The 16495-nt window shown below is 34.1% G+C and overlaps 1 protein-coding gene across 1 annotated transcript; it reads left to right on the top strand.

The window, feature by feature from the left end:
* The first annotated feature begins 12766 nt into the window (after nt 1-12766).
* Nucleotides 12767-15315, top strand: LOC104599640 (homeobox-leucine zipper protein HOX3-like). Its single transcript, XM_010262280.2, has 4 exons — nt 12767-12950; nt 13570-13763; nt 13883-13962; nt 14421-15315. The coding sequence occupies exons 1-4, from the start codon at nt 12860-12862 to the stop codon at nt 14755-14757; spliced, it is 702 nt and encodes a 233-aa protein (XP_010260582.1). The 5' UTR covers nt 12767-12859; the 3' UTR covers nt 14758-15315.
* Nucleotides 15316-16495: the final 1180 nt, after the last annotated feature.

Below are 16495 nucleotides of genomic sequence, written 5' to 3'. Positions count from 1 at the left end.
TGCTTTCTTTGTTCTAAAGCAATGGAGAGAGAGATCTAGAGAGAGAGAGAGAGCAATAAAAGGCAAGAGTTGATAACTCAATCTCTATCTAATAGAGGATGAAGCAAGATCCCAAGCGGCATTTTCAGAGAAGTTGTGCATGGTATATATATATATATATATATATATATATATATATATATATATATGTTTCTAAGCTTGGAAGGGATTGGGATTTAACCAGTATTGTTATCGGACTAGGATTGGATGCGGTATTTGAATGTGTGAACCGGCTGAGACCCAGTGAGCTTTCTGGTTCCGATCTTCTGATAGTTTATGGGTTGCTTTTCCATTTTATTTCTATTCCGGTTCTAACAAAAATGGATTTAAGCAAGTAGAACAACTCGAAACTCAAAATGCCAAAATACCATCGGCAAAGAGACTGCTCAGCCCTGTATGTATATGTATATGTGTACGTATATACATATATATGTTACGACGATTCTATATCAAACAGCTTCAAAATCCCCCCTATAAAATCTGAAAACTGGGCTCCATTTCAACTGATCTAAAATCTCTCTACCACTTCTTCATGCACTCAGCCTGGACCACAATTAGAATAAAAAGCCTTGGATCTTTTCCGTGCAATGATGGGAGACGTGTCTCGGTTTCATTTACAGAAAAAGAAAATTAAATTCATCATTTGCTAATTCTGAAATATTAGATCGATTGTGGAAGAAAGGAATAAGACCTCCTCTATATATCTAGCAGTACTGGAATATAATCACTTGATAGAAAATGTCGCATTTAACTGCTTTCATCAATAAATTAAACTAAGAACTCACATTTACTGAGACGCAGTAGGCATATATCTACTTGTCTTCCCATAAATATATATTGTGTTTACTTTATATGCTTTTTCCATATATATATGTAGTAATAATACAGTCTAATCCTAGCTAGAGGGGTACGAATTTACACAGTTGAACAGGCATTGATCAAAACAATCTTATTTGTTGAATTCACAGAACAGATCCATTTTGTGGTGGGGAGGATTCAGAACAACATATTGGTCCTGAAATTGTAGACCAGAATGGGGCTTTAAAAATAGAAAATAAGATTATCAGTTTATCACCTCGTAAAATCTCTTACAAGGGTAACCCTTCAGGAATAAACTGTTTAGGGGTCGACTCTTCAATATGCGCTTTCTAGCTAAGAGAGTACATAAGACGGAGTGACATAGGTGGCCTTTGATTGCATAGAGGTCTGAATCTGAAAATGCTATTTTTCAGACTTCACCTCTTGTTTGGTTGTACCTCTCAACATAGCAAACTAGCTCTGAAACTGATTTTCAGATCTGAAAATCATAGAACTTGAGTCGGCTTTTAACGCGTTCAGACGCATTTTAGAGCTGACACAATGTCTAAAATATTCTTACAATTTTTCGTAAATGACTCGAGTTACCCCTAATACCCCAAACCCGGAAAATCTAAACCTTCAAACTCTCGTTCTCTCTGGCTCTCTCTCTCGCTCTCTTTCTCCCCCTGTCTTCTCTCTCTCTCTCTCTCTCTTTGCCCTGTATTCCCACCACCGCCGCTGCAAGCTCTCTCTCTCCCCTTGTCTTCTCTCTCTCCCTCTCTCGCTGCATGTTGTCGATTGCTCCTTCCTGCTCTGTAAAACTCCCCCTACCCTCTTGCTCCTTCCGCCACCTATCCCACCCTTCGATGTGAAGCAGAGGACCGGCGTGGCATTGCCACTGATTTCACTTGATAATTTGGGCTTCTGTGAAGCTCAGAAGCGAGCTACCCCCCTTCTCACTGGAGCTTAGTGAGGCCATTCCCTTCTCCCGTTTGGACAGAGCACTGGTTCATCTTTTGTGAAGACAAATGGCTTCGTCAGTGGGCTCGCACGGCTTCTGCTAAGAGGGCTTTCGTAGTGTTCATCATCTTATGTTTTTTTCTCTCTCTCTTTGCTTTGTCTTCTCGCCACCGTAGCTATCTCTCCTCTCTCTCTCTCTCTCCCTTCCCTGTCTTCCCACCACCGCTACCGCCGTTGTAACATGCAACGATGGTTCGATGAATAACAATAATAATAATAATAATAATAATAATAATAATAATAATAATAATAATAATAATAATAATAATAATAATAATAGTAGTAGTAATAATAATAATAATAATTTTATTAATTCTTAATTATAAATTATTAATTATTTTAATATTTTTTATTTAACATTAATTATTTTTTTTATTAAATTTATTTATGTTATTTATTAATTATTAATTATAAATTATTTTAATGTTTTGTTATTAAACATTAATTATTTTTTATTAAACTTATTTTTGTGTTATTTATTAATTAATAATTATTTTTATTAACTAGTAATTTTTAATTATTTTAATTTTTATTTGTGTAAATTATCAATTATTAATTATTTTAATATTTTATAGTCCTTATTTTTTTAATTTTAATCATTTCATTTATTAATTAGTAATTATTAATTTATTATTTTTTATTTATATTGTTTCAATATTATTTTGAGGTTGAAAATTATTTTTTATAATGCAAATTGAATTCAACATTTCCAAATAGTATGTTTTAGGGGTAAAATAGTAAAATCAGTAAACTTCAGATGGTAAAGGGCTGATTCAACACAAACAAATTTATGAATTCAGATCCTCAAAATCGTTTCAGACACTTTTAATATCTTTTTAACTTTTCAGATTTATCAAACGCCACCATAGTTTGATGTCCTAAAACTCTTGTCATCTTAATTAATTAGTACTTAATGCAAATGCACCAACGAGAACTTTATTGACCTGGGAAAATGGCCATGAAGTGGTCGATTGGGAATATGCAATGGCTACCTGAACGGTGAGGAATATAATTGAAGGGGACATTTTAAAAAGAAAACTTATTTTCAGTTGGCAAACCGATTTTATGTTTGAAGGCAAAGCTTTCCGGTATGATATGATTAAGTATGATACTCCCAAAGCAATATAGTTTTGTTTTTTATTGTAGATATAAGAATGCTAAAATCAATAAACCTTGATACCCTGATCTTAAGTCAAACATAAACAATGTGGGTAAACCGGGCCAACCACAATTAAACCCAATCCCAACCCAATACGTACGAAAAAATCATGTTGGTTATGTTTAGGATTGGGGGTTTAACAACTCAGCTTGGATTAGGATTGATTATACAATTAACAAATTCTGCAAATTCAGTAAGGCTCAGTTTGGAAGGAGTACAAATACAAATATGTAAAGTGCAAAACCTTGCATTTTGTATTATTTTTGATGTATTTGTACTCTTTCCAAACCGAGCCTAAGGTACTCTGCATATTGGATTGGAGTGGTGCTGTCATGATTCTCTTAGGAATTTGGCAAGCGAAAAACCAGAAAGGTTACAAGTGCTAGGCGGGTTTAAAGCAATCTAGACCCAAGTTATATCAGATACTCTTAACTAATTAAGCCCCCTTCCTGGGCTACACTAAACCCAAAAATGAATGATGATGTTCCATCCTAATATGTGGAAGTGGGTTTGGACCTAGACAATAACAGCCCATAACAGTTAAACATAAATACTGGGCCATCATTCAAATCACTCTTCCTCAACTAGGACTTGTTTTGTTTAACCAAGTTAAACTGAAACTTGTCCTTCTGAGCAGAGGCTGGACAGATCAGAGGAACACACAAGGCTCTTCATGCCCCAAACCATCTTGACATGTGAAAGATTTCTGGGTCGGTTAGCCTTCACTCTACAGCCACTCCTAAAACCCATGGCCCATTTTCTTTTTTTCCATATGGAAAGAAATGTAGCAAATTTAAACCATGCACCTTTAAATATGATAATGAATTGGACACTTGTTCAACCCCAAGTCCATAACAATCTTTCTAGTTCAGAATCCACCTTGTGTTGCATCTTTTCACAGATGATATCCGTAGTCAACAGTTTTATGTTTTTCTTTAATATGACTAAAAGCCTTTGGATAAGGCATTAAAGAAGTTTTAACATAAACCTATTCTTTTCTTTTCTTTTTTTCCCTTTTGATGAAGGACAGCAAGCTTGTGTCCCTCTTTTTTCTCTGTTCCCAATCCTGATTCTTGTTAGGGATAAAAGTTAGCCTCCATCTCCCACATAAATGAGTTCTCTATTGGGACCTAAATCCCCAAAAATTTTCAAATAAAAGTGTTTTTCTTGGAAAATATGTTTACTTGTAATAAAGGAAAATTTTTAAGGTATAAATAATATTTTAAACATATATTGTTATATATAATATGAATGATATTATATATTTAATATAAATAAAATTTAATATATATAATTAAAGTTGGAAGACAGATGCTCAGCTGTCCCCGTCCTTGCCAAGGCTATCTCCATTGGATCGGGGAAGACAAATGCTCAGCCGGATGGAGAAAATTGCCATCCCACCCATTGGGCAACCTGAACCCGATTCTAATATTTCTATTTACTAATGTACACACACTCACATAGGCTTTGAGTATAATATAGGAAAGACATGATGCCAAAAAAGCGGTAGCAAATCTGGCATTTTCACTCAATAATTTCATGAGGATTTCATAATTTTATAATTTTAATCAGAGATCCATCATAATCTATGCTATATATAAAAGTGTGAATGCAATGTGAAACTTTTTTTGGACTAAAATTACCCTCTATTTCTTTATTTGGGAAAGACTATAAAAGTCATTTTATTATAGTTTTAATGGCAGCTTTAATGGCTACTATAATGGCCATATTTGTGTATTTAATCCATCTCTAATTATTGTAAGGATTGAAAGTGTAATTTCAATTATTACTTTCCACATCATTTAATCCCCTCTCATTAAGTCTTATGCTTAAGGTATTAAATCTCATTTTCTCTTATTAAGTCCTATATTTTAAGTTATTTTCACTAATAAATGTTACTAATTAGATCTATGTCAATATTTTTAACAATATAAATCCAAATATTTTAGAACTCACTAAAAACAAAATCATTATTTATCCAAGTGGTGGCTAAGCTATTGAACCATCCGAATCAAATTGATCAACCTATGAAGTCATAGTTAAGTAGTAAAATTTTTAAAATAGAAATTAATATAGAAATTTACAAAAAACATGTAGAAAAAATTAGCCGCATTTATGATATTTTTATTAATCAAACTAAAAAAATAAATGTAATAAACAAGAATTATTTTATTGATAATGAAAATGAAATGCATATTTTAGAACTAACCAAAAGTGAAATATAAGATTAATAATAAATAGTTCAACTTTTGGATTAAATATGTTAACCTTTAATGTCATAAATAAATAATAAAATTTAATAAAATATAAAAATACAAAAACGAAAAAACACAAATTTTGCAAAAAAAAAAAAAGCATTCAGGCACATGTATAATAAATATCATGTATTTATCATATTAAACAAAAAACAAGTGTGACATATCAGAATTATTTTTACACACAAAAATACAAAAACAAATATAGAAAAAATTGAACACATCTATAATTCTATATTTACAATACTATTAAAAATATGAATAATATTGTAGAACTTTCTTTTAACTTAAATCAAGGTTTTAACAACCGATCCAAAAATGGAACTGCTTTGGCTTTCGGTTTCCGGATCAACGGTTCAATTATCTACTTTTAGCAACCGATCCAAATTGTCTACTTTTTATTTTAAAATAAATAAAAAATTTTGAAATAGTTTGAAGGAAACCAAATAATGATAATCGAGTCAAGCATTTTAATGGTTAAAACATTCGGGTCAGTAGTTCTTTGATCATTTCAATTGTTTTTTTTTTTTTTTTGTAAAATAGCAATTTAGAGCCAAAATGGAATTGGTGACATGACCGGTTCCCAGTCCAAACGGTTTGATCATTCAGTTTTGTCTAGTTTTTAAAAAAGTGACTAAAATATTCATTTTTAATTTAGTCTCTATTTAATTGTATGGTTTAGATTGTAAATTGAACTACTACTTTTCACCTCATTCAAGTTCCTCTATTTAAATCTTGCATTTTTTTTTTATAAATGAACAAAAGTCATTGATGTGTAATTGAACAAAAGTTTTTGTTTGAGAAAGGGTATAAAAGTCATGTTATTATAGTTTTAATGGCTACTAAAGTGCCTATACTTTTGTATTTAATCCATTTTTAATTGTAAGGATTGAAAATGTAACTTCAAATATTACTTAAGGTTTTAAATCCCATTTTCTTTTATTAAATCTTACATTTTAATTTATTTTTCACTAATAAATGGTACCAATTAGATTTATATCAATATTTTTAACAATATAAACCTGTATATTTTAAAATTGACTAAAAAACAAAACCATTTTTTATCCAAGTGGTGGGTAAGAAATTCAACAATTTGAATCAAATTGATCAACTTACGAAGTCATTGTTAGGTAATATTTTTTTAAAAAATATAAATAAATATAGAAAATTACAAAAAATTAGACACATTTATGATATTTTTATTATTTAAATTAAAAAAAATAAGTATAATAAACAAGAATTAATTTTGTTGATAATGAAAATGAAATACATAATTTATAACTAACCAAAAATGAAATATAAAATTAATAATAAATAGTTCAACTTTCGGGTTAAATGTGCTAACCTTTAATGTTATAAATAAATAATAAAAACTAATAAAATATAAAAATACATAAATTTTGCAAAATAAACATTCAAGCACATGTACAATATCATGCATTTTTAGACAGAAAAATAAAAAAAAAACAATTTAGAAAAATTTGAACACACATATAATTTTATATTTACACTACTTATAAAAATATGAATAAAATTGTAGAATTTTCTTATGACTAAAATACTCACTTTTGAATTTAGTCACTCTTTAATTGTAAGCTTTAAATTGTAAATTGAACTATTATTTTTCACCTCATTCAATTCCCTCTATTTAAATCTTACAATTTTTTTTTATAAATGAACAAAAGAAAAAAAGATACTCAAAAAAGAAAAAAACACTACAAAAAGAACATTCTAACAAAGTAGGTAGGCATATCAATGATACTTGAAACTTCACAACTTGATCCGATTATCACATATTTGGATGAGGTGTTTATGTAATTAGATTTGGATTTTGCAATTTGGATTTTATTAATAATAAAAAATATAAAATATAAACATGCAAAATAAAAAATACACAAAATTTATAGAAAATTTTGAATATATTATTACTATCATTAGCATCATTTATAATTGCCACATGCAAAGCATGTGCATGCTTACTAGTTTGAAAACATGTTAGGTCACAAGAAATGCAATCTCTCATAATAGACTCCAATCGCTCGGACTTCCAGCGAACTCTAATAAATAGACTCCAATCATTGGACTAGTTGGGATCCGGTAGGCACGACGTTGAAAGCACGTTAAATGAGCACTTAGAAATTTTTTTGACACCTGTCCCTTAAAATATCCCCAGCCTACCCTAGAAAAAAAATTAATACCCACTTTTAATTTGACAATTGTCAAAATATTTATCAAATACTCATTTAACGTGCTTACTTTGTTGTGCTTACTAGATCCGGTCCCTCATTCGACTTGCACCATTACAATCCTAGAATCCATTGGGCTGGCTTGGTCCATTATCAACACTAGGGCCCAATCTGGCCTGCCCCCTAGTTGTAAACCTTTTTTAACAACAAGGTTTCTTCTATGCCAAGCTCCATAAAGAATTTGGGCTACCAATACAAATATTCTATGATTTGATCCCCGACTAGTACTTTATTCACGGTTAAGGCTTCGTTTGTTTGGTTTTGTAGTGGTTTGGCTGAGTATAAATTATGGTATTTTACCTTTTTCAACCTTGACTTATTTTGTTTTCTTCAGATAATGACCACCCTGTACTTACTACAGGGCCATCGTCGTGTTCTGTTTGCACTTGTTATCTATATGGTAAATTTTAGTTAAGTTTTTTTATTTGATTTAAGAGATTAAATCAAGTTTTATTGTAAATATTTGTATTCTAATAAAGATCTTTTTTGGTAGATATATTTTAATAAAACTCGATTAGAAAGGTTGGTCATTGTATTAGTATGGGTTGTATAACATTTGAAGTGAGAATTTTTGAGAACGAGGGTAAGTATTCCTAGCTTCTTCTTCTTTCTTTTTTTGATAGTCGAAGTAACCATTCACTAGAAATATTTTTCTTAAGGCTATGTTTGTTTTGAAGGAAAAAGTAGGGAAAGGAAGGGATCTTTCCCTACTTTTTCCTTCAATCCAAAACACAACTTAAAGGATTGATAGACACTTGTATAAAGTGGAAAGCTTATGTCTGAAGTATGTTTATATGAATGTATGTGTGCGAATGACCTAGTCCTCACTTTATATGAAAGAAAATGAATGTAGGAGAATGGTTGATTACTTGGGAGTGAAATAGCAATCACATTGATGTGGGAGCCACATATATGAGAAACACTTAAAGGTAGGATGGAGATTGTGCAAATTTCTCATCAGTATTTGAAAATTGAAATGCAAAACATATATTACCACTGAATGGAAATGAGAAAAAAAGTGCAATTTTGTATCAGGTAGGGGGGTGCAAATATTATAATCACAAACGGATGTATACCTAAATGAGGTGCAAATTTTGCATCCAATTTACATTTGCACATTTGCACTACAAAAAAGAATAGACAGTTTTGATCATTAGGTTATATAACTATGTTTTCTTGCAATATATTGGGTTCACTTTCCTCATTGGCCTATTTACCAGGCATTCCGCTCAAGCAAGGACACTGAGGATGATCAATTAGGGGCCATTCCATACTAGCTGAAGTGACTGAACTGAATGACTTTTTGTTTTGTCATTTTAGTGGATAAAATAACTAAATAATAAAATTATTTGAGGTTATAGTAATCAAGCCAACTTAAGCTACAGTAATTAAGAGCTCACAGTCACAGCCTCTTTAATAATTTAGGAGTCATTTTGATAGACATTTTACTATTAGCCATTGGACTATAAAAATCAAATCTATGTCAAAGCATAATAGCCCAAAGTATTTTGGGCATTTGGTTGACTGATTTTGAAAACATAATAAACTAATTAAAGATCGATACTTTTTAGGTTCTGAGCACAAGTCAATAATCATTTTTTCACCAAACATAACTTTTGGGTTTTTCATATGAAGCCCACCTCCACCTTCCAAGAGTGGCTGCCCAATTAAAAGCCCTCCCAAACAGGTCTAGTCCACATGACAAAATTCATTAGTAGAAGTAAATTGCTATGGGACCAAAGTAGAGCAATTTACTTCTACTTAGGTGGTTTAGCTCTCTAATGAAAGAGTCTAGTCCACATGGCTGCAGTTATGGTGTTACATTTATTATATATGCCTGAAATGATTTATTAACAGTCTATATATTTACCCAAAAAAAAATCCATAAGCAATCATAAATAGATGAAATTTTAATAATTGATCTAGCAAAGGTTTAAAGTATCGATATATATCGGCCCGTATCAGTTGATACGTATCGTTTTGGGACCCCTCTGATACGCCCCTATAGTGGGTGTATCGGAGGTCTGACCGATTCAGGGGGTAGAGGAGACCTAAACCAGCCCCCTTGAACCAGTTGTGAAAAATAAAATAAAAAAAGGGACCAAAATGTTTATTGATTCGCCCAATACACCCCTATCAGCATATCAAGCATATCGATATTTTGAACCTTGGATCTAATCAAATAAATATCGTAAGAAGAAAGTAAAACAATTACAATAGAATTTACCAGTCAAGAAAAGTTGATTAGCTTGTACAATTTTAGTAATTGCACTCCTACCGTCTCTTTGATTTTTTTTTTTTTAATATCTACACACATAAACGCTTATGAACTCTTATTCTCTAAGTATAATGGTAGATTATTCTCATAAATATGATATACACATCAATCTTGTAAGAGTTGAAACAGACTAAAAACCGGAATGCACCAATGATCCCGGTTTTGTTGGTTAATAGGCAGTTCATTCATTCAACCTGCATAAAACCATAAATACCGTTGTTTTTAACTAGGACATGGAAAGGCAACTAGTTGCCAGCTTTTAAGGTTTGGACATCCTGTTCAAACCAAGTCTTACACCAACACTGATACAGATTATTCAGAAAACATCTACATTAATTCTAAAATATGATTAAAGACGAAACCACAAGTCAATAATCATTTTTTAAATTTGTGAATCCAAGCAACAACTCATTCGGCTCACCCATCAGCTGTTATAAAACGGCGCCATTGGGGTGAGTTCAGGAAGGGGCACCACCTATGGTTATGAAATCCCCAAAATTTTCCCACGTAAATCAACAACTTAAAAATACATCAAATTTCAAGAATGTTTTAGAAATAGGATTATAAAAATTTAGGAGTATTTTAAAAATGAGATTATAATATCTTAAAACTTTTAATAATTTGGAAGAAACTTGAAATATTTTAAATATTAATATTAAAATTTTGGATATTTTATTTATTTACCATCGTGTTTAACAGAGTTAAAAGAAATTATAAACAAACCCGTCGGCGTCCCCAGATCAAAAATATTTTCCCCTTTCGTCCCGTCCTCGTTTAAAATCGGGGAAAACCCGTCCCGGGGCGCGTCCCGGGTTTTACGGGGAAAAATTGTCATCCCTTCAGCCTTCTCTCAGAGAGTCAAAGGCCAGATTATGATTATTCTGTTTCTGTTATCGTCATCTCAGCCCAAAACAAATTGCCCAACAGTGAACTTTTTTGGACTGAGAAGTGAGAATTGAGCACAGAAACAAGCGTGGGCCCACCCTGTCCGCCACTGGGATTGCATCAAACGGTATATGATGGAAGGACATCAGCCGTACAGAAACTTCAAGGCGACACGTAGGTCCCACTGGTTCCCATTTTTATTTATCAGTGTTCCCATATTAATCAATCTTTTTGCGCCCCCCACTTACCCTTTTTGTCTTCTCTGAGAAGCTTCCCTCCACGCTTCCACCGCGTTCTTGACTACTGCAACACGAGAATTCAAACTATTCTCCCCTATTAATCAGGAGCGTTGGTTCATTTGTGGGACCCGTCTTACCATCCTTCCTTACATTTTTTTGATCGATCTTCAATATTTTTACTTTTACTTTCTCTTCTAATCATCGTGCGTAGATCTTCCGTCATCATACATCAGGCGACTACAATTCCTGTGGCTCTATTGGATCTTGACCGTCCATTGTAGTTAATTATTTGAGTGTCCAACTCAAAGGACGTCCGCGACACCAACAAGCATGCGTGAAATGACAAAAAAAAGATGTCGTCAATTATTAAAAAAAAAAACCAAAAACGGAGAAGCATTTGCCGTACAAATGATACAGTCCATTCAGTATACGGTTTTATTATAGTCAACAATAATTTTGATCGTACATCCTCTCGGCCCCACTAGACAAACATGATCGACGTGGCAGAACTGTCTCGACGTTGGACTCCTGTCGCTTGAGATGCAAATGTTTTGCGCGCTTTTCATGATTTGATGTGATGATGGCCACTACCAAGTCGGGAAGGACAGACTGAATGATACATTCTATCAACCTCTTCAACGGTTGGATTTGCATGTATACGTTCGCGTTAGTGGGTCGCCCTCCACCATTCACATGGACATGGGTCCATTCGCCTGAAGCATGAATCCTAAAGTTTTGGTGGGCCCTCAACAAACCGTTTAGTCCGTCAAGAAGTTAAACCAATCCAACGGCTCTTGATCATGTCTTCTAATGATAAGAATTGAGACTACAAGTAAATGAACATTCTTTTAAGTTTTTACCCAGTCTTCCTTTCACACTGTGTGCCTCGTTCTTGGGCTGATCATAGTTATATGGCCCACAGACCGAATTAATGAGAACCTACTTTATGGGTAAGTAATGGGCTTGAAATCTTCAATTTTCTTTCTGCTGTTCTTAAGGTTCAGGGTTTTAATAGAGGGGTTCGATTATGATTATCAGAAAGATACGATATTTAAAAATTTTTTGACCAATCAACTGATATTATAAATGGGATAGTCAATCAGTGTTATTTATTAAAATTTATGAATAGATTTTGATTGATCAAATTTCTTCCAATACCATGACTTTTCCGCATCATAAGTTTTCCCTTAATAAGAAGATTTCTGGAGATACAATGTCGTCGTTGCCTTGTTAATAAAAGAGTCATGGGCTCCCAGAATTTTGCCCAATAGACTAGAGCCCACAACCAATTCATCGAATCACTACATTACATTCCATTGAGTGTTTTGACGGTAGAGATCGAATGAGGAGGGGATTATACATATTTCTAGATTGATTGTACAGGTCTTTAACTAACCATTTGGTTGAATCATGACCGTTTGTTTTGTTTCATCCGGTAACATATGTTGAATTGATAAGAGATGATGAGACATGAGTGGGGCACATAGGGATTGATGGAGGCAAATCACGTTACATAATTAGATCTAGTTCTAGTTAAACATGGAGACTCCTGAGTCTTCTCCTGACTCCTGACTCCTGACTCCTGACTCCTGACTCCTGAGCCCGGTCTGGGTTTCCAATCATTTCGCCAGTCGACCTGCAAACCGACAACCTTGACTCAGCATCGACAAAACGGGAAACCTGCCGGCAGTTCTCCCACAGTAAATCAATGAAGTGGACACGTGTCAAGCATCTGACCGTCAGACTCTTTGACCTGATGACCCTGGTCAAAATCCTAGGGGAAGTAACGATGGGTTCGTCCAAGGTCCAATCTATATATCCTTCTCCTCTTTCCTTCAATTATCTATTTTACCTTTTTAACTTTTCGCCCATTTCACTCCAACCCCTTCTCGTCTCCAATAATCGCTTCTCAAATCTCAATCTTCTTTTATGCAGCTCCCATGGAGGACTTGGAATTAACTTCACGTTTGGAATTAACGATATCTGTTCCTGGTTTAGCTTCTTCTTCTTCTTCTACTCTTCCTCCCTCAGGTAAATAAGAAATAACACCTATTGTTTATTATTCCTTTTTCTCCCACCTCTGAGTTATGGGTATGAGAATTTGATGCTTTTGTTTCCTGTTTTTCAAGAGTTTTATCACTGTGTTCATTTATTCAAGTTCATGCCTTCTCTGTTTATGGGCTTTCAACTTCTTTTATGATTTGTAATGTGAAAACTTCTATCTTTCAATCCTTCTATTTTACTAGACCTTTCTTTTTTAATCTTTCTGTCTATCGATTTGTGTATGTCTTGGATCTGGTTTATAGCAGGGTTTTCTTCCATTTTAATTTTGCTTCTTTCTTCTTTTCCTCTCTTTTTGCTCACATCCAAGTAACGTTTTGTCTCCTTTTCTTTCTTCCTTTTTGATCAAGTTTATTTTGAGATGGAGTCTCTGGCCTTCAGCCAACACGTGAGTCTCTCTCTCTCTCTTTTCTCTTTATAGCTTTTTGGAGGTTACTGGATCAATCTTTTCTCTCTTAGTAGTTAGTCCGGTCGACTTATAAATTTTCGGTGTTTTTTTTTTTTATTTTTCTTTCTGGTTTCTAACGGATGGGTTTCATTGCTTATAAACATGGAAAAACACTAATTCAAGTCTTCTTTTTCCTTACAGATGGTGGCAGTGTGACGAGAGAGCTGGACATAAATCAAATCCCCTCTGGCACAGAAGAAGTAGGAAGTGCAGAAGAGGAAGAAGAGAGCGGTTTGGGTGGTGGTGAAGGTCCTCCCCGTAAGAAGCTCCGCCTCACAAAAGAACAGTCTCGTCTCCTGGAAGAGAGCTTCAGACAGAACCAGACCTTGAATCCTGTAACTCTTTCTTAGATGATAACCCTCTTCGATCATCATCTTCAGTGCAATTGCAGTTTATTTATTTATTTTTTCTTATCTGACAATTTTCCTATTTTGATCATTTGTATTGGGGGCAGAAACAAAAGGAAGCGTTGGCTTTACAACTGAAGCTGAGACCACGACAAGTCGAAGTTTGGTTTCAAAACCGTAGGGCCAGGTGCAAGCAAACTACGTACCCTCTTTACTGCGTTGAATCAATTCTCTTTCTCTTGACAATTTTAACCCTAATGATTTCACTAATTAATAACGTATCCGTTCCTACCTACCTACCCAGCACCCATAAAATATCATAATCGAATCAGATTCTGTTTCCGCCTAATAACACGTATTTCCCTTATTATTACTTACTTGTAAATCAAGGATATAACGTTAACATAAGAAACAGTGTGGTGTAACTTCAACATTCAATTCAAACTGACGTTTCATCATACATGGCCCTGCTAAATACAATTGATAAATCCAACGGTTGGGGTTAAACTTTCGTCATACTGTGCATGCATCAAGCATGCGAGAGAATTCTGAAGAGTGGATGAATTTGGGTTAGTAGCTAGAGGGTTGTTTTGGTCATTTTAAGTGATTTCCAATTTTCTTTTTTTTTTTTGTTAAAATATGTAGGACGAAACTGAAGCAGACGGAGATGGAATGTGAGTACCTGAAGAGGTGGTTTGGGTCGCTGACGGAGGAGAACAGGAGACTACAGAGGGAGGTGGAGGAGCTGAGGGCGATGAGAGTGGGTCCACCGACGGTGTTGTCGCCCCACAGCTGTGAGCCGTTGCCGGCATCGACGCTGACCATGTGCCCCAGATGCGAGCGCGTGACGAGCAGCGCCTTCGACAAGGGTCCCACTATTGCCACCACTACCAACACAACTGACCCCACCGCCACCACCTTGGCCTTCTCTAAAGCAGCACCGGTGCTCCACCAGTCTCGACAGCCGTCGGCGGCTTGTTAGTTACTCGAGCACTCATGGTTGGTTTGTTGGGGTTCTTACATGTAACACCAGAAAACAAAGATCAAAAGAAAGAAGGATTCACAATTCAGAAAGGCCATTAGATTATATATTACTCATTAGTGATGAGATTACTTTTTGATCTGTCGTCTGACTTTTTTTTTTTTTTCCTTTATCTTATTGAAGAACAAATGACTGTATATTCCATACACACCATTCCTCTCTCTCTCTCTCTCTCGTCACACCCATTACCCATTTATCCTATGATCCTATCCTAATTTCATATAATCCTATCTGACGTGAGATCGCAATTAAGAAGATGATTGGAGGGGATGGATCATTCATGGCTCCATGTTGCGTAATGAATGAGAGCTTGATGACGAGATGGTGGTGGTGATGGTCGTATCTGGAAATGAATCCTTCATTTATTATTAACATTTAACAACAACAAAAAGTGAAGCACATTTGATGAAGCTTAGCTTTTGCTAGGTTTAAAATTTTTCTTCGAGGACAAGGACGGTTTTGGCCTCTTCTATAATTTCTATTAAACTTTTATTTAAATTTGTGTCAAAGTTTTGGACTCTCCATATATATAGTATGAATACCGTTTGGAAGTAGAGAATAGTGGCATAATGACATGGGCATGTATGAGACATTTATAAATATAAATAAGATATAAAGCCTGATTGTCTAAACAACATTCATCTCTTATATATCTTATTTATTTTTTTTTCTATTTATTGATGTGTAATTAATTTCTATTATAGACTTTGAAAGGAATTCCGGTCAATCTCTCTCTCTCTCCAGAAAGACAGTCAAGATATTATATATGGGTATTGAGTTTTAATCTATTTGATAGTTGTATTCTTATGGTATTAATGTTGTAGGCCTTTGAGCCTAGCTATATATATATATATATATATATATATATATATATATATATATATATATATTGACTCTAGCTAGAACTTGTTGCAAATCTGTTGTTGGTATCTTAATGAACAGAGAGAAGTGGCAGATGGTAATATCATTTCCATGTTAGGTTTTAATCTCTCTTAAGTGGGCTTACATATTCAGTGAAACAATTGCATTGATGGGCTATCTTGTAAGTGGGCTAAATCAAGTGATTCATTTATGCAAAGCCCGTAGACTTCAACAAAAGGGTATGGGGCTTAATGAGTGGATACCACATTTTGGCCCATATAGGCTTAATGGGATCCTATGGTCAAAATATAAAGACTCCTAGGTTATGGTTCCCAATGTGTTAAATCATCTAGCCGCCCTCTTGCTCTATCCCATTAGAGTCAAAGAGCTGAGAAAACCTAAGGAAGAAGGAAGATTTAACTGAGGAAAACCACAGTCGACCTACTATTGATTCATCACTCATTCCGCAAGGGTTTCAACTACTGCGATGGATACAGGTATTTACGTTTAAATTTCCTTGATAACTACAACATGATATTCTTTGGGGTACAACATGGCTTCTTGTTCTTTGTATATCGAATGGTATTGGTATGATTCTGCAAGATTAAGGATTGATTTGCTCCCCTTTATTTATTCTTACAAGTGGTATCAGAGCCTTATATCATGTTGGGTTATTAGGATTACCGTTTTTTCTTTCTTTTGAATCAATTTCTTTGTGGTTGCCTCTCGATTGATGTACACATTCGGTTGTGTGTGCTTGAGGAGGGAAGACACAATCGGTGTTGCGTCTCTGGAACCAAAAAAAAAAAAGGGAAGA

This window comes from Nelumbo nucifera, chromosome 3 (genome assembly GCF_055504915.1).
Source record: "Nelumbo nucifera cultivar China Antique chromosome 3, China Antique-T2T, whole genome shotgun sequence".
Taxonomy (NCBI): domain Eukaryota; kingdom Viridiplantae; phylum Streptophyta; class Magnoliopsida; order Proteales; family Nelumbonaceae; genus Nelumbo; species Nelumbo nucifera.
This window is presented reverse-complemented; position numbering and strand designations above follow the sequence as displayed.

What these genes read in the sequence shown, in the direction of transcription:
- LOC104599640 (XM_010262280.2), top strand. Translation starts at nt 12,860, where the DNA reads ATGGAGGACTTGGAATTAACTTCACGTTTGGAATTAACGATATCTGTT. An exon ending in TTCTACTCTTCCTCCCTCAG is followed by an intron (nt 12,951 to 13,569) that starts GTAAATAAGAAA and finishes TTTTCCTTACAG; the next exon opens with ATGGTGGCAGTGTGACGAGA. An exon ending in TTTCAAAACCGTAGGGCCAG is followed by an intron (nt 13,963 to 14,420) that starts GTGCAAGCAAAC and finishes TAAAATATGTAG; the next exon opens with GACGAAACTGAAGCAGACGG.